The sequence below is a fragment of the Dermacentor variabilis genome, chromosome 2 (genome assembly GCF_050947875.1).
Source record: "Dermacentor variabilis isolate Ectoservices chromosome 2, ASM5094787v1, whole genome shotgun sequence".
NCBI classification, from domain to species: Eukaryota; Metazoa; Arthropoda; class Arachnida; order Ixodida; family Ixodidae; genus Dermacentor; species Dermacentor variabilis.
In genome coordinates, this window is record NC_134569.1 from 102,137,641 (window position 1) to 102,152,459 (window position 14,819).

Genomic DNA, 14,819 nt, shown 5'->3' on the forward strand with positions numbered 1-14,819 from the left:
ATGCATCTTTAACGCGTACACGTCACTTTGACGCGGCGAGTCTTTGTGGTTTTGTGACGTCGCGTGACAGGCAGGTGAAGTGGGTGCAGCCCGAAAACTTTTGACCAATAGCCGAGGACTAATGGCGAAAAGGCGTCCAATCAGAAATACCTATTTTTCTTTTGTTCCGTCAAATCATGCATATTCAGTGCGGACGCGTCATATCAGATGGCGAGCTATCGCGGTTTTCGTGACGCTACGTGACAGACAGGTGAAGTGGGGGTGGCCCAAAATGTTTTTGAGCAACCGCGGAAGGCTGATGGCAGAATTGAAATAGAAAACGTTTGGAATAGCTTTAGGTTATAGCGCCCCACTAGAGCACCATATAGAAAAGCAATCATTATTGAGACGAGCACCCTGGCGCTGCATTCCTGTACCATCTCCTTTTTATTATGCCAATAAAATAAAAGAGATGAGCGAGAGGCGATATTGATGATGCATGGTTGTTATATATAAATATATATATATATATATATATATATATATATATATATATATATATATATATATATATATATATATATATATATATATATATATATATATACACAATTCTTGGTTACGCCTTTGTTGCCAGAAATGTTTTCCCGATTAGAGTTCTTTCCATAGGTGGCATAAATTCGTCACATTAATACTTAAGCTTCCGTTGGCAGTCAGCACTTGTCTTCGTCCCGTTTGTTGTCCTTGTAGGCATCTGCACTGTTAACTTGGTCAACCTTGGGTGACCAAGAGTCTCAGAAAGATGTGAGCAGCTCTGCTGGTTTCGTAAGGCGCCTGCTCGAATTCAAGCGCGGCAGTGAAAGATATGATAGCCCGCGTCGCCATTGCGCGCGTCCTCTTTGATGCGCGGTTACGAGCAACATTATTTCTCTGAGTGCACCAGTATCCCCAAGAGCGAAGAAGGGCTTCGATGTACAGACTTATGTCTAGACGAGATGCACATGGTAATGTAGGCGATATAGCGTTACCACAAGTATACCTTAATGATTTAAGGTCAAGTGAAGTACGCCAGCTCTCTTTCGCCTACTTGAATCCGACTGATTAGTCTTGTAGAAATTAATAGCAATAAAGAAATCGAAAGAATAATAGAAAATATAGATTGCCAATTTAAATGCAATTTTCGCGGTTAATGGACCTTGTATGTCGCGCGGGAGAAGCCTCGTCACTATTTCGATGGACAGCTTCTTGTAGAATCTCTCTACATGGGTGCCAATCATGAGACACCCTCGCTTTTAGTTCGTGTTTTGCGCACGCCTCGCAATGCTGTAATTTAACACCAGAGACAAGCCTGAGGGGTCTCGTCGATAATCTAATTGGCAGTGGCGCGGTCCAGTTACTACCATTTACTGTGTTACTCATTTTGCTCTCCCATGATTCCTGAGCCGCTGCAAGTCGGCCTGATGTGGACATCTGCGCTGGGGCAAGAAGCTTGAAAATGTATCAGTTGGCTCGTCGCCTGCTGATGACCATTACATAGCCAACGTCCCTGACGTCATCGACACGTCTCCGTGCCGGCGTACAAATTGCGTCAGAGTGAGTTCCCTTTCACCAGTCGGCAGTGGCGCGGCCCAAACACTGCGAGTGACTAAGGTGCAGGTTGGAGCCGCTGCCGACTGAACACTTTAAGCTTTCTGAGCACTATGGAAAAAAGAGGTGAGGCGTGCAGACAGGACACAAGAGTAGAGAAGTGGACAACACGAACGCCGACTATCAACTGAAGGGAGCACTTTAGCCTCAGTGCTCTCTTCAGTTGATAGTTGGCGTTCGTGTTGTCCACTTCTCTACTCTTGTGTCCTGTATGCACGCCTCACCTCTTTTTTGCATAATGAATCCTTACCAACTAGCTCAGCTTTCTCTCGTTCTTTCTCAGCACAATGTCTTGCTGTTTGGTGCAGTACGTGAGACTAGTTCTGACGTAGCTGAACTAACCAAGGAGTTCAATGACTTCAGAAGAAAAATGCGAGACGAGATCAGAGTCATGCATGACAGAGCCTCCAGTACCGCTCTGACTATGCTTATAAATTTAAGACGGCCGTAAAGGAGCTTCAGGTGCTCGTTTCCGACCTGAAAAAAGGTCAGCGAAGCTTACCATTTCTTAAAGAAAGGAAGATCAGCATCTAACAGAGAAAGTGGCGAAAGCTGAAGGGCCTATCCCTATGCTCGAGCAGTGCAGCCGGATCCAAAGTGTAGAGATCAAAGCCTTGCCAACCACTGTGAAAGAAAGAGCATGCGACAGGGCAAAGAGAAAGTAGCTGAGGCTTGCCGTCTCACTCTGCTTGACCCTGTCATCGACATCGCGCACAGTGCATCAAAGAGGACTGACAAGAATATGAACTTGTTACGTTTGCGACTAGGTAACAAAGGTGACATGTTTCTAGCTGCGCCCCCCCCCCCCAAAAGTAAGTAAAACTGTCAACCTCGATACTCGAGTTCACTGGCTCTGACCAGCGGGTATACGTCAGCGAGCATCCCACGCCACAAAACCAGCGTCTTCTCGGTGCTATACGATTTCAAAAAGGCGAGAAATGTTTTGAAAGCATCTGTGGACGAGGAATGTCGCTATTTTCGACAAAGGACAGGTTACTGCAGTGCGAATTGGTTGCCGATATGACCTGATCAAAATGTCGTGGATGGTTTCTTTTACGATGCAGAGTGTATCTATCTTGTTTAAAATGGGCACTGACATTCTATTCATACTGTATCAGTCTTGCGAACAATATTGGCATAAGGCCGGTGGTAAGCTGCTGCAAATCGTTCACCTTAACCATGCAGTCGATCTGCCGTCAATGCGAAAAATCAAGGGGTGTTTTTCTTAGACAGGTCACGCAAGCTTTCGCCTTTCTTTTCTTCCTTTTAGCAGAAGCGTGGTTTCAAGCTGAAACAGATGCTTTTTTTTCGTTATACAACTCGTTTTTTTTTTTCGAAACTGCGTTGCAAAACTAGGGCCTGGCGTTATGTCTCTGATAAAAGAAAGTCGGAGTTTCGCCCGAAAGGCGAAGCATTGATTGCGGTAACAGATTAGTAGACAGCTAAATGAAGTAAGAATAGCGTTTATCGGCCGTATAAGCTTGTAAACATTCGCTTACTAACTAAATAACAAGCATGGTGTCACGCGCGCACAAGCAAACTTGAACGCATCGTACTCTATGACTGCGCACGCTCGCCGTGAGAACGCTGGAGTGAGAAAGCGCAGCAGCAGCAGCGAGCGAATTGACCCTTTGTGCTGCCACTCGTTTAAACGCTAATTAAGCGGCGACAACACAGCGCGCACGAAGCTATCAGCACTCTGCGCACTCTGTCCCCATCGGAACGCTTTCAAGATAAGGCCCGCGCGGCCACGCCATACGCAACCGCCGCCGGGGTAGAACCCTCCCCTCTGCCCGGTGTCTTCCGCGCGACGGAAAACGGCGCGCTCCCTCGCCGCTTTCCTTCCTTGCGCGCGCGGGAGATTTAAACCACTATCGTTGGTTCACCGTCGCGCGCTTTCACTGGCGCATACAGAATACGGCGCGCGGCAAGGATGTTATCGCGCTTGGATTTTATATGGAGCATCATGGCCATGGCGACGGCGACGGCAGAAATGCGTCTGGGGTGTCCATATAATTCCTATCGCAATAAAAATAGATACTGTGGCAAATTCTTCTTCTAGCGCAAACCGACATTTCGGAGCTGCTGCGTCGTCGGAATTATTGATTACTTCTGATTATTTGCGCGTCAAGCAAGCTTTGCACTAAATTGGGCTTGGAAGTTCAGTGAACGCGACGCATTGAACAGGAAAGCGGGAAACCTACGCAAACGCACACACTATAGAGAGGAAAGCGCGTAACACACCAGAAAATAGTCCAAATTTAACCGTCGTTCTACAACCTTCAACAACGAAATGCAACGAATTTAACGAAATAAAACGGCAGGTTTCTTCGTTATAACGCTGTATACGGGATTACTAGCGGTGCTATAAAATGTATGCGTTAATGAGAATTCGTGCAAGAAATTTCGACGATTAGGCAACCTCGCTTGGCAAGAAATAAATCGCCAGCAAACATGAAATAGGAGGAAACAGAAACGGAAATACCCCTGCAATTATAACTAGTTCACATGCTAAAAGTTCCTTGCATAACGTGTCCACATTCGTACACGTTCAGATGTTTGAATCACCGAGATTAGTTACCTGCTGGCTCATAATAATGCAATGCCAAAAATTAAGCATTTGCAAAGCTTCGCGTGTGGGAAGCAAAAATCGACCTACCGAATCGACACTGGTTCACAGCTGTACAGCGCGCGCACCTGCGCAACGCCTGATACAGCGCACATGACCCGCCACCGCTCATCGCCCTTGTGTGGCCGCCGCACTCACAAGAGTCGTCGAAGTCGCACTGCCTTCCCGCTATTTCCGGTAACATCGGTGGTACGGAACATCACCGAGAGCGTTCATCAATGCCGCCAGATGACTCCACAACACGAACACGGTCGAATAACGTCGCCGGTACAAAGAAATGATGGTAATTGCCACCGAAAGCAATCGACTCTTCCGCGCGCTCACGCCATGTTTACGTTCCTTAATGACCGGCGCCGTCTTTCCTCCTCTCCGGCGTCTCATGATGACTCAAAGCAACGCGCAGAGGCGACGACTCCTTTCTTGGTTACCCGACGCGGAGGCTTAGCGGCAGTGGTTTGGCGCTGCTAAGCACGAGGTCGCTGGATCAAATTGCGGCAGCATTTCGATGGGGGCGAAATGCAAAAAAAGCCCGTGTCCCGTGCCTTGGGGATGCGTTAAAGATCCCCTCGTTAAACCCCTGACGGTCAAAATTAATCCTGCGGGGTGCCTGATAATCAACTCATGGTTATGGCTCTTAAAACCCCAGAATTCAAGTCAAGTTCAGTTCCTTTCTTAGTCTATCTTTCCGTTTTCTTTCTCTTATGAGACCGCATTCCTCAAGGCATAAAGCATTTCCCTCTCCGCTCCTTACACCTTTGGTTTCTAACGCTCTCTCAAAGCCTAGGCGCGCTGTTTGACCGCCAAATTACCAGGGTTGCATTAAACATGGCTGAATATACACACTTCGTTTGTGAATTGGCTGCATCCGACTGCGACCAGCGGGTCGACCGCGTTTTGTCACGTATGTTCTCGCTTGAAAGTACGCTTATATGTGGTGGTCTGGGCTAAAATGAGGACGTTATGGCGAGGTCGTTATGCAGGACTTGACTAAGAGTGTAAAATCGCGATCTACTAGAACTGGATCATGTAAAATTGTGGTCGAAAATGCCCGCGTAGAAGCACCCGATCCGGATCAGACTCGATCGCGACCCAAAGAGTTTGTGTGACAGAAGCATACTATAGGACAAGGAAAGCTCGCCAACGGCACGCTAACGACAGTTTTTGCTAGACATTGCCGCGGTGGCATCTCGCTACCTCGATTCAGCGGTGCAGATTATCGCTCAGAATCCGTCACCGAGCGCTGGCCTCGATCTCACATTGTCAAAAGGGTCGGCGCTCGGCGACGCAGACTGTACAAAAGGCACGCGCTCCGCCGTTCACATTTCAATGTTTGTGTGAAGTAGATCCGTGGGCAAAGGTATACGGGCCACAGGTTCGCCGTAAAAAAAATAGAATTTCTTCGTAATTAACTCGCACAAACGGCAACTGACGAATGCACTATCGAAATCGTAATGCCAAGTTTGGCCTGCAGTCTTTCATTTCAAGTTGCATTCACAGATAGAGGAGAAAATTAGTTTCATCGCGCAATCCCTGTTCCGTATACTTTTGCTCACGGGTGTACGTAACATAGCCCCGACAGAGACGGACACGAGCACCGCTCCCGCCACTCACTGTGCATCTGCACAAAGCTTTCACCGGCGCTCAGCGGTGGCCTCCAGCCGAGGCCACGAACTCCAGTGCCCCCTTTAATAACGGATCCGATTTAATACGCGAGAGCCCACTCCACTGACTGCACAATACGGATAAAAATCTTGCATGCGAACAAGCGCTACTTACTTGGCTTTGCCAACAGCAGTAGTGGTTCACGCTTCTCTCCTCTCTTTTGTGAAATACCTGCCCGGAAACATGTAGACTTTCACCGGCGTCTATAGGCCCTCAGTGTTTTCGATGCATCTTTTTTTTTTTTTGCCTTTTGCACTGAACGGCAGACTTGTGCAGACAAATGCGCGGGAGACACAATGTCGGAGCGCGTACACCCGTACACAACTCGCCTACGTGACCATGCCGTCTAGCGACATCTTCATTTGCTCCCGCAGTCGGCGCCGCTCAGCCTATAACCCCTCGATGACTTGAAAGTAGCGACACTCTCCTCCCCTCGGCGCTTTCCTCCTCGATTCTCCTCTAGCGCCGGCTGCGTGCGTTGCGCACGGCACGCTCTTTCTTTTTGTCATCCGCGAAGGGGCCACGGTATTCGATGGAGGCGCATGATTTTGGGCCTATTGCGCGCTCCAGTGGTGTCGAAAATTTTGGAATATGGTGATAACAGCATCGAGAACGCTGAAGGTAAGGTTTATGAGGAGGCTGGTTTCTTCTTAAAGTTGTATAAGTAGGGAATACTGATGTAAAAGGAGCTTTGGCGCGAGTTCTATACTGCAGACATTTGTTTCTGCTACATAATAATACGATGCTTTACTTTGGGTATCTGATCTAGTATTGCTTGTGGCACATCCCTCTGTGTTTCGATATTTTTCTTGGCTGTGCGCGCATGTGAACCGCAGATATTATATTCAGTGTGCCTTCTTATAAAGAATTAGTCGCGAATGCATCGTCCGGCCATGTATTTGTCTTCTTAACGTAAAAATAGCTTTGGCGCTGTTGTCTCTAAACTGAGTAGGATGTGTGCGCGATTTCAATGCGAGCGAGCGTGCGCGATCATGTGAACACCCCCTGCACATCAATGACGTAGGCAGAAATTTCATTCGTGGGGGAGGGGGGGTTGCTCACGTTGCAGCTCGCCCTCCTACTTATAGAGTTTGTCGAGGCATGAAATACATGAATAATAACTGCGTTGCCATTGCCACTTCAAAAGAATTATTGAACGCTACCCAATGTCGAGACATGTAAAATATGTACTTTTTCATAAAAGAATATATTCGTGTGTCACAAATTTTGAGCCAGAAATAACTTATATCAATTGTTTCCTGTTTTTGTCTGTTTAAAGAAAGTATCACGCGAACTTCAGAACTATATCAGTTCGAAACCAGCAAAGCAGTGCATGCCGCATAAGAAAAACTTAAAGGCCATGTAATGAACAAGTTGAGGAAAAATATTGTAATGAAACTTTGTCATTCGTGAAATTTGTTTACATTTTTGTACGTATGCAACGGCCAGGGAAAAATCTCAGTGACGCTGTCCTTCGTTCCAATGTATTGCACAGGAGTAGCTGTGACCGGTCGTGTATAGTAATTGCACTGAAAATATCATTGCAATAGAGAGCACATATAGAAAGCAGAAGTTATGTAAAATATTCATTAAGAATGCGAAGATAGAGCTTGATAAAGGGCAAAAAAAGTGTCACTGGAAACTAAGTTTACTGCATGTATACAAAAAGATCTCGCAACAAGATATTTAACTATACGTATTATTCTGCAATAAATCTACGTATCTAAGCAAAAGCCAATGTATATAATGCGTCAAACAAGGCAAATAAACATTTTGTGCAACCACAAATTCGCAGATCACAGGTCACAGATCACAATAACGAAGTTACCTTTGCTAGTTTTAGTGTCTTGAGATGGATGTTTTAGCACTGGTGAAAAAATTTTGACATTCTTTTCTGTGACATGACGGCACAAATGAATCACCACGACGCTTCGTCTCATCGGACCTCGCTGCGTGCTTTGTCAACTTGTCTGATAATGTGATGATTTGGCTTGTATCGTTGTATTGTACGATGTACGACTTTAGAAAAGTCAGTGCACCCTTGGCAGCAAATGTTTACGACATTAAACCCACACAGTTCCGCAATTGAAAATCTAAAGCACAATTTTGGAAATATCAATGCATTTTAGCATCAAATGTTTCTGAGAACTTCATAGCCATAAAGTTTCGGAATTCAAATCCATGTGCTCCGTAGATTCCGCTGCCTCTGCGAGATGCCGCGAGGAGCCCACTCGCTATAAAAACGCCCTTCAAACTTTGTGCTCGAATACCTGGGGCTCCTTGAATTATGTGACTCCAGGTTCATGGGCGTTGACACGAAATCCAGCCCGAGTTCGCAATGTTCGCGGTGAAACGTCTTGTCGAGCGTGAAAAAGACCACCACATTCTATACAAAATCCGGAATTATTTCCTGTGCCAGGGGTTGTTTTAGTCGGCGGTGCATGACAATAGGAAAAAAATTTGGGGGGAGGGGGCTGAAGCCCCTTAAGACCCCCTCCCCTGGCTACGCCCCTGCTGCACATTGCCTGTATCCATGAGAAAACCAATTAATAATCGTCTCCCATTCGTGCGTGCGTGGTAGCCCAATTCTAAGCAGATTCAAGAACGGAAAAATAATGCAAAAACTACACTGAAGTTGTCTAAGTATGCGTAAGCATATCACCAAATTTCAGTTGGCCCACTGCCAAATTTAAGTTTGCTCATCCCCAAACTTCAAGTTGGCCCACCACCAAGTTTCAGATGGCCCACCCCCAAACTTCAACTTGGCTTATCCCCAAGTTGAAGTTGGCCAACCCCTAAATTTCAATTTGGGGCACCCCCAAATTTCTGTTGGCCCAACCTCGAACTTCAAGTTGAGCCATACCTACTAAAACCTTGCCCATGCATTTTTTGAGGAGCCTTATGTATCTCTATGATATTCTCTTTCTGTGTATTTTTGTCAGGGTTATGTTCCTTATCGTTTATAAAGCTATCTACATTGATGCTATTATAACGATTAAACGTCTTAAGTTGACAAATTACGCATTTTTGTGCCCATACAAGGCATTACACTTTTCTCGTGACAGGGCTGGGGTTCTCACCAAAGAATGCTTACGCAATTAAAACGCAATGTAGACTAGCTAGTACTCATCACCTGCAACGCCACGGGTGTACTTGCCGCTATTTCTTTCAGGGCCTGCATTCATTGTATATAAGTGACTGACGCACACACAGAAGTAAGCTCGAAAGAACGCTCCTCTACACGCCACTATTTCGTTTTTCAGTGATCCTAACAATCACGAAAAGTGCGATCGAGAGGCTGTATCTTCTTACATAATTGTTCACCGCGGAAATAGAACCTATAGTGCTGCATTATCGACTGAATAGCAATTGACGACGTGCGAGGTTATGGAGCCCCAGCAGAATAATCAGAATGACCACCTTATTTTTCTTCAGGGCACAAATTGACTGATGAGCAGGCCGGAGGAAAGAAAAAAAATGAAACATTAGGGGATGTTTTGGTACGAGTAATAAGAAAGGCACCTTACCTCGCGAAGAACACTGTTCTTTGTCGGAACAATGTTCTTTAGGCCAATGTTATGCAGTCACTACTTCTTGCACAAGCCATCACGCTTTCGTTGTGGTATCATAAAAGCTGCATAACCATCTTCAGGCTTCTTGCTGCAGTTATATGCGCTACAGCATGGCATAGCGCTAGCACAACACCGCAAGAAACACAGCGCACAACGTTCACGGCGCCGAGACAGCCGACCTAAGGAGAAAAATGGCGCCAACGAGCTGTGCGCCATTTTGCGAACGAGTTGTGTGCCAGTCTTGCTAAACGCAAGATCCGCGCGTTTCCAGGGGCAACGGCAGGGAGAGCAATCGCCGTGCAGAAAAACGGGCGTGAAACTGATTCCCGCGGAGGGGACGCGCAAGGGTCGAGGAGGAGACGAGGAGGTCGCGCGATGACGGCAGAGTTTAAAGAGTGGCGATACTTTCAAATTATCAAGGTACTTTATCTCAGCAGCACCTGTGGCACCGCCTGGACCAGGTTAGGGAGCCTATAGCGAAGTTCCGGGCGTTTGATGAATGGCTGCGCGGCCACCGCGGTTTCTCTCTCGCCTTCGCTACCTTCCCCACAGGGGCTCTCTCCTCCTCGCTACACACTCTCACAACTCCTCTACGTACACGCATGAGCACACCAAAAGAAAGGTTCCTCCATTATCCGTCCTTAATAGACTTCCGCGCACTTAAGCAAGCTAGCGCACGGTATGACATTGGAGAAGAGGAACACACCTGAATTCACCCAACATCGATTGCATTCCCTCGACTCATGTGTGTTACTGTGGCTGTTACCTGGGCTTCCGCAAAATGAGGAAACGATGCTGTGCTGCTTACGCTTGGGCGTCGCATTCACCAGTGCATATACGTGTTTGATCGGAATGGCTGTTAGCGCTGAGGGCAATGCCTGCGGTGTCGAGAAGACTATAGAACATCTACTGTGATACTGCCCATCTTTTGAAAATGAAAGGCATGGCCTCTGCACAGTTCTAAATCAGTTAGATAGAAAACCGTTCACATTGAACAAGATCTTGAGACCATGGCCTCGCGTATCGCAATGCGTAATTATGCGTTTTCTTTTGTTATTGTGCCTAATTTTTATTTATTTTTACTTGTGATACGCTCAGAGCCAAAGCATTACATATGAGAGTAGTAAACAAAAAGACACAAACCGGTAAAAAAGGAAATTTATTTATCAAACCAAACGTATATGTATAACATTAGCCAGCGCATTCTAAAAAGAACAATGAACATGAACTATTAATACGGGAAAAGGAAACAGGTACGGAAGTGGATGCTATTCGTACAATGTTAGCTAAGGCATTTTTAAAGTAGTTATGGTTTTGAATCATTGTAATTTTCCTGCGTACATTCAACAGAAATACATTGAAGGTATCAAATAGAAAGGAAGTTCGTTCTACAATATGGGGCCCTATAACGTAAAACTACTCCAATCTGTTTTTATTCCAATCTCCTGACGTCAAATTTACGTTACCACAGACATAAGCACCGGGCGTTGCTTGAAAAGCCCAATCAAACGAACTCCTCGTTTATAGGAGGTCACATTTCTTGCTTTCTAAGGAAATAGCATTGCCTACATTGAGCAGATTTTCTTATGGAGTTTGCCGACAGGAGACGAGGCGCACGCTTAAGTGGAGGGGTTTTCGATGGGGCTGAGCCAACACAGTGAAAATAGATAACACGTTGAAGAGGATGGCGCCGGCGTCTGCGATTGATCGGCTTCCCCTTAGCTTGCGGTGGCTAGTCGAAAATCGCGGCGGCGTGCAACGGAACGTTAAAAATGCCGCCAGAACGGATCCTCAGCAAAAGAAGAGTTGGTAAAGTGATGTCTTATATGCGCCGAAAGGGCTCGATAACATTATACTGCGACGGAAAAAATATTATGCGCAAATAAATCCATGCTCTCCGTCCGCTCCGACTAGCTGTAGCGCCAGAGCAATTGGCGAGCAGCCATCTTCTTTTCCTTTCGGAACGGGACAGTCTCCGGCTATTCGGAAAAAAAACTCAGTTGTGTTCGGCATAGTAATGCGTCTTTAACACGTACACGTCACTTTGACGCAGTGAGTTCTCGCGGTTTTGTGACGTCGCGTTAAAGAGAGGCGACGTGGGCGCAGACCAAGAACGTCTGGTCAAACGTCGAATCAGAAATAATTATTTTTCGTTCGTTCGTTCTAATCTTGCATAATCAGTATGCTCACATGATATCAGGTGGGGCGTTTTTGCAATTTTCGTGACGTCGCGTGAGAGACAGACGAAGTGGCCGGTGGCCCGAAAATTTTTTGACCAATCATGGAGGGCTGATTGCACAATTGGAATATAAATGTTTGGAATAGTTTTACGTTATAGCGGCCACTATATGCTGATCTTGTTAGCGTGATCTAAAGTTCGAGCTATGAATTGCGGTGACAAAATCAATTCGCTGTGTAGCTGAGAGTGATGAACGTTTTGTGAAGAAAGGGTGAGGAAATGGAGTTTGAGACGCGATGCAATAAAGGGTAAGTAAAGTTTGGATTTCGTTGCGGTTATGCTTCATTTCCATTATAAGGTAACCATATAAGGTCAAGGTAACCTATTAGGTTTCCTTGACCAGGATCCCAACAGACATCGCGTATTCCACTTTTGTTCCTATTAAGGTCTTTTAGAGCATCTGTTTAGAGGGAAAAAAACAGTAAAAAGTTCAGGCTAGGGAGACTTAATTTTGTTAACGTTGTTAACAACGATACCATTTGTGTTCCTTGTGAGTAAGTCTTTCTGAAGCCGTGTTGCGCATTAGTGAAAAGGGAGGCATGGATCCAAGAAAACTAGCGAGACGAGAAAATAAGATGCGTTCTAAAATTTTACAAGGGATAGTAGTTAATGGAGTCGTGCGGTACTTAAGTGGGGAATACTTGGCACTTGATTTGTAGAGTGGAATCAACGTACCAACTTTCCACTCTGCCGACATAGAACTTGTGTCAAGAGACAGATAAAATATATTATGGTTAGTAGCGTAGCAGAAATTACAGCGGCGCTTTTTATGAACTTTGGGCTAATAGAATAACAGCCCGGAGATGAAGAAGATTTAATTTTGGTAATGGCACTGTAGACGCCACTTGACTCGATTAATACAAAGATTAAGATATAGCTGCAAAACTGCGCGACAGGCAGAAAAGTGTCGGCAATGTCAGAACAGTTTTGTATGAAAGCATCTGTTAAAGCAGACGCACATTTGCTCGATGCAAGAGCGTTTCCTGGGCCGTCAAGCAAGCTTACGTCACAGTTATCGCTGTGATTCATAAACTAAAATGATTCATAGTTTCTTGGTATCTGTTTAGTATCGATGGGAGCAAAGTATTTTGAAGGAAGCTTTTGGCATCTTTAAGTACACTAACGTAATCTTTAAAGTCAAGCATATAGGCGATCCAACATGTGTTGCACAGATCCCTTACGTGTATTCACTGCTACTGCTGATTTCTTGGGATTGTAAGGTCAGTTAAGCAGCACTGCTTTTTTTTTTCGCTACCCTCAGTTTTGTAGAAACTGTAATTGAGTGAGTGAGTGAGTGAGTGAGTGAGTGAGTGAGTGAGTGAGTGAGTGAGTGAGTGAGTGAGTGAGTGAGTGAGTGAGTGAGTGAGTGAGTGAGTGAGTGAGTGAGTGAGTGAGTGAGTGAGTGAGTGAGTGAGTGAGTGAGTGAGTGAGTGAGTGAGTGAGTGATTGTGGCAGTAACGACCGCTGCGTTATCTTAGATGGCGTGCTGTTTGCTTTATCTGCAGACTACGCCATACTTTCGAGTTCGTTCTTGTCAACATGATTCTCATGGCGACGGCACTGTCCATTTCGGCGATTGTGCTGCCTTTTGGCCGATAAGGTGCAGAAGCAGACACCTCTATCCACGGCCAGAGACTCGCCGTCGTCGAGCGTCTGTGGCAACGCCAGGTGCACTGTCTCTGGAAGAAAGAACACGAGCACAGACGCTGCCAGCGAGACGGCACCCATCACTGTCACTGGAAGGCAGCGGTCCCGTTCTGCCTGCGATCGTTGGGGAGAAGAAGAATCAACGAATGGAATGTTGCATATAGTAATCATTTATATAAATCTTGCCCCGAGCAGAAGGCGTTTGGAGGATACATGCATACTTTATTAGCGGTGATTTACCTGTAGACGCAGCACACAAGCTGCAACGAACAGCAAAGACTGACAAGCAACGCAGTTTTTATGTCGTGGTGATTTTTTTACCAGCTTTGCTGTTGCCGACTTAATTTTCTGCAAAAACGTACCCTCTTGCGCCTTCTCAGCAACAGAAGAATTCTAACGGAAGGCTCGGAGACCAACGAACGAAACTTTTTCGCAAGCAGAAGTTATTTTTCGCAAGAGCTACAGGACATTCGTAAAATTGTAGAGAAAGCCCAAATTCGTAAACATTAAACAAAAATTCGGGAGAGCTTGTAGGTATGTAGTTTGTGGGTAAGCGGGCAACCAAGTAGTTACCAACATTCAAGTAAATCAATCACCCGAAATCCGGCAATGTTTAACAACTCCGATGGTGGAGCAGGAGTGCTCGAACTGAACACGTCCAATGATTAAAACACTACACGTGGAGAGAGAGAGGGGGGGGGCAAAAGGGAAGGAAAGACAGAGAGGTTAGCCAGTGTAAATACCGGCTGGCTACGCTGTGCTGGGGAAAGGGGTAAGAGGAATAAAAGGAGAAAGAAGAGAAAAAAACGAGAAAAATTCACGCAGTAACGCGATGTTACGCGCAACAACAGTCAAAGGCAGTCGCACAATTCACAGGCCCTTAAAAACTTCAGCAAAGCCCTTAAGGCCTTGAGTGTCGAAACCCGTCTGGACCAGTGTCCTAGAACTTGCTCTTCTGTGAAGGGGCGATTGTCCAGTTTTTCAAGCGCGATCACGAGCACTTTTCTTGGCACATTGTAATGTGGGTAGTCACAGAGGAGGTGCGCGATCGTCTCCTCGCAGCCGCAGGTGTCGCAAGCAGTGCTGTCTGCAATTCCAATGCGGAAAGGATAGGAGTTCGTAAATGCCACGCCGAGCCACAGGCGGCACAGAAGTGTTGCTTCCGCTCGTGGCAACCCTGGTGGAAGACGGAGTTGCAAACTTGGATCCAATCTGTGATGATGTGCGTTCGTGAATTCACCGGTGTTCCACAAAGTGCGTAAGCTCGCGTGCGAGGGAGCGAAGACTTGTGGCTGCATCTGTTCTTGACAGCGGTATGAGTACACCATCGTGGGCCGACCGGGCAGCGTCATCTGCACTGTGATTTCCCGAAATTCCGCAGTGACCCGGTATCCACTGGTGAATGACGTTGTGTCCCTTGTCGATTGCGTAATGGTGGAATAGT

The 14,819-nt window shown here is 46.2% G+C and overlaps 2 protein-coding genes across 8 annotated transcripts in view; both read right to left on the reverse strand.

Moving 5' to 3' along the window:
• Window positions 1-14,819, reverse strand: part of LOC142572419 (solute carrier family 22 member 7-like) — a 115,178-nt gene that overhangs the window by 62,087 nt on the left and 38,272 nt on the right. For 3 of the 6 annotated variants that reach the window (XM_075681516.1, XM_075681517.1, XM_075681511.1), the window contains exon 1: window positions 2,129-2,245. The exons of 1 other annotated variant lie outside the window; for it this stretch is intronic. The gene's annotated coding sequence lies outside the window, so the exon portion shown is untranslated. 2 more of the 6 variants (XM_075681515.1, XM_075681512.1) reach the window with 2 other exon arrangements.
• Window positions 10,632-14,819, reverse strand: part of LOC142572421 (solute carrier family 22 member 12-like) — a 34,454-nt gene continuing 30,266 nt past the window's right edge. For both annotated transcript variants that reach the window (XM_075681518.1, XM_075681519.1), the window contains one exon: window positions 10,632-13,489. In XM_075681518.1, coding sequence (XP_075537633.1) covers window positions 13,235-13,489 — 255 coding nt within the window. In that variant the 3' untranslated portion in view covers window positions 10,632-13,234. The remainder of the gene's footprint in view (window positions 13,490-14,819) is intronic.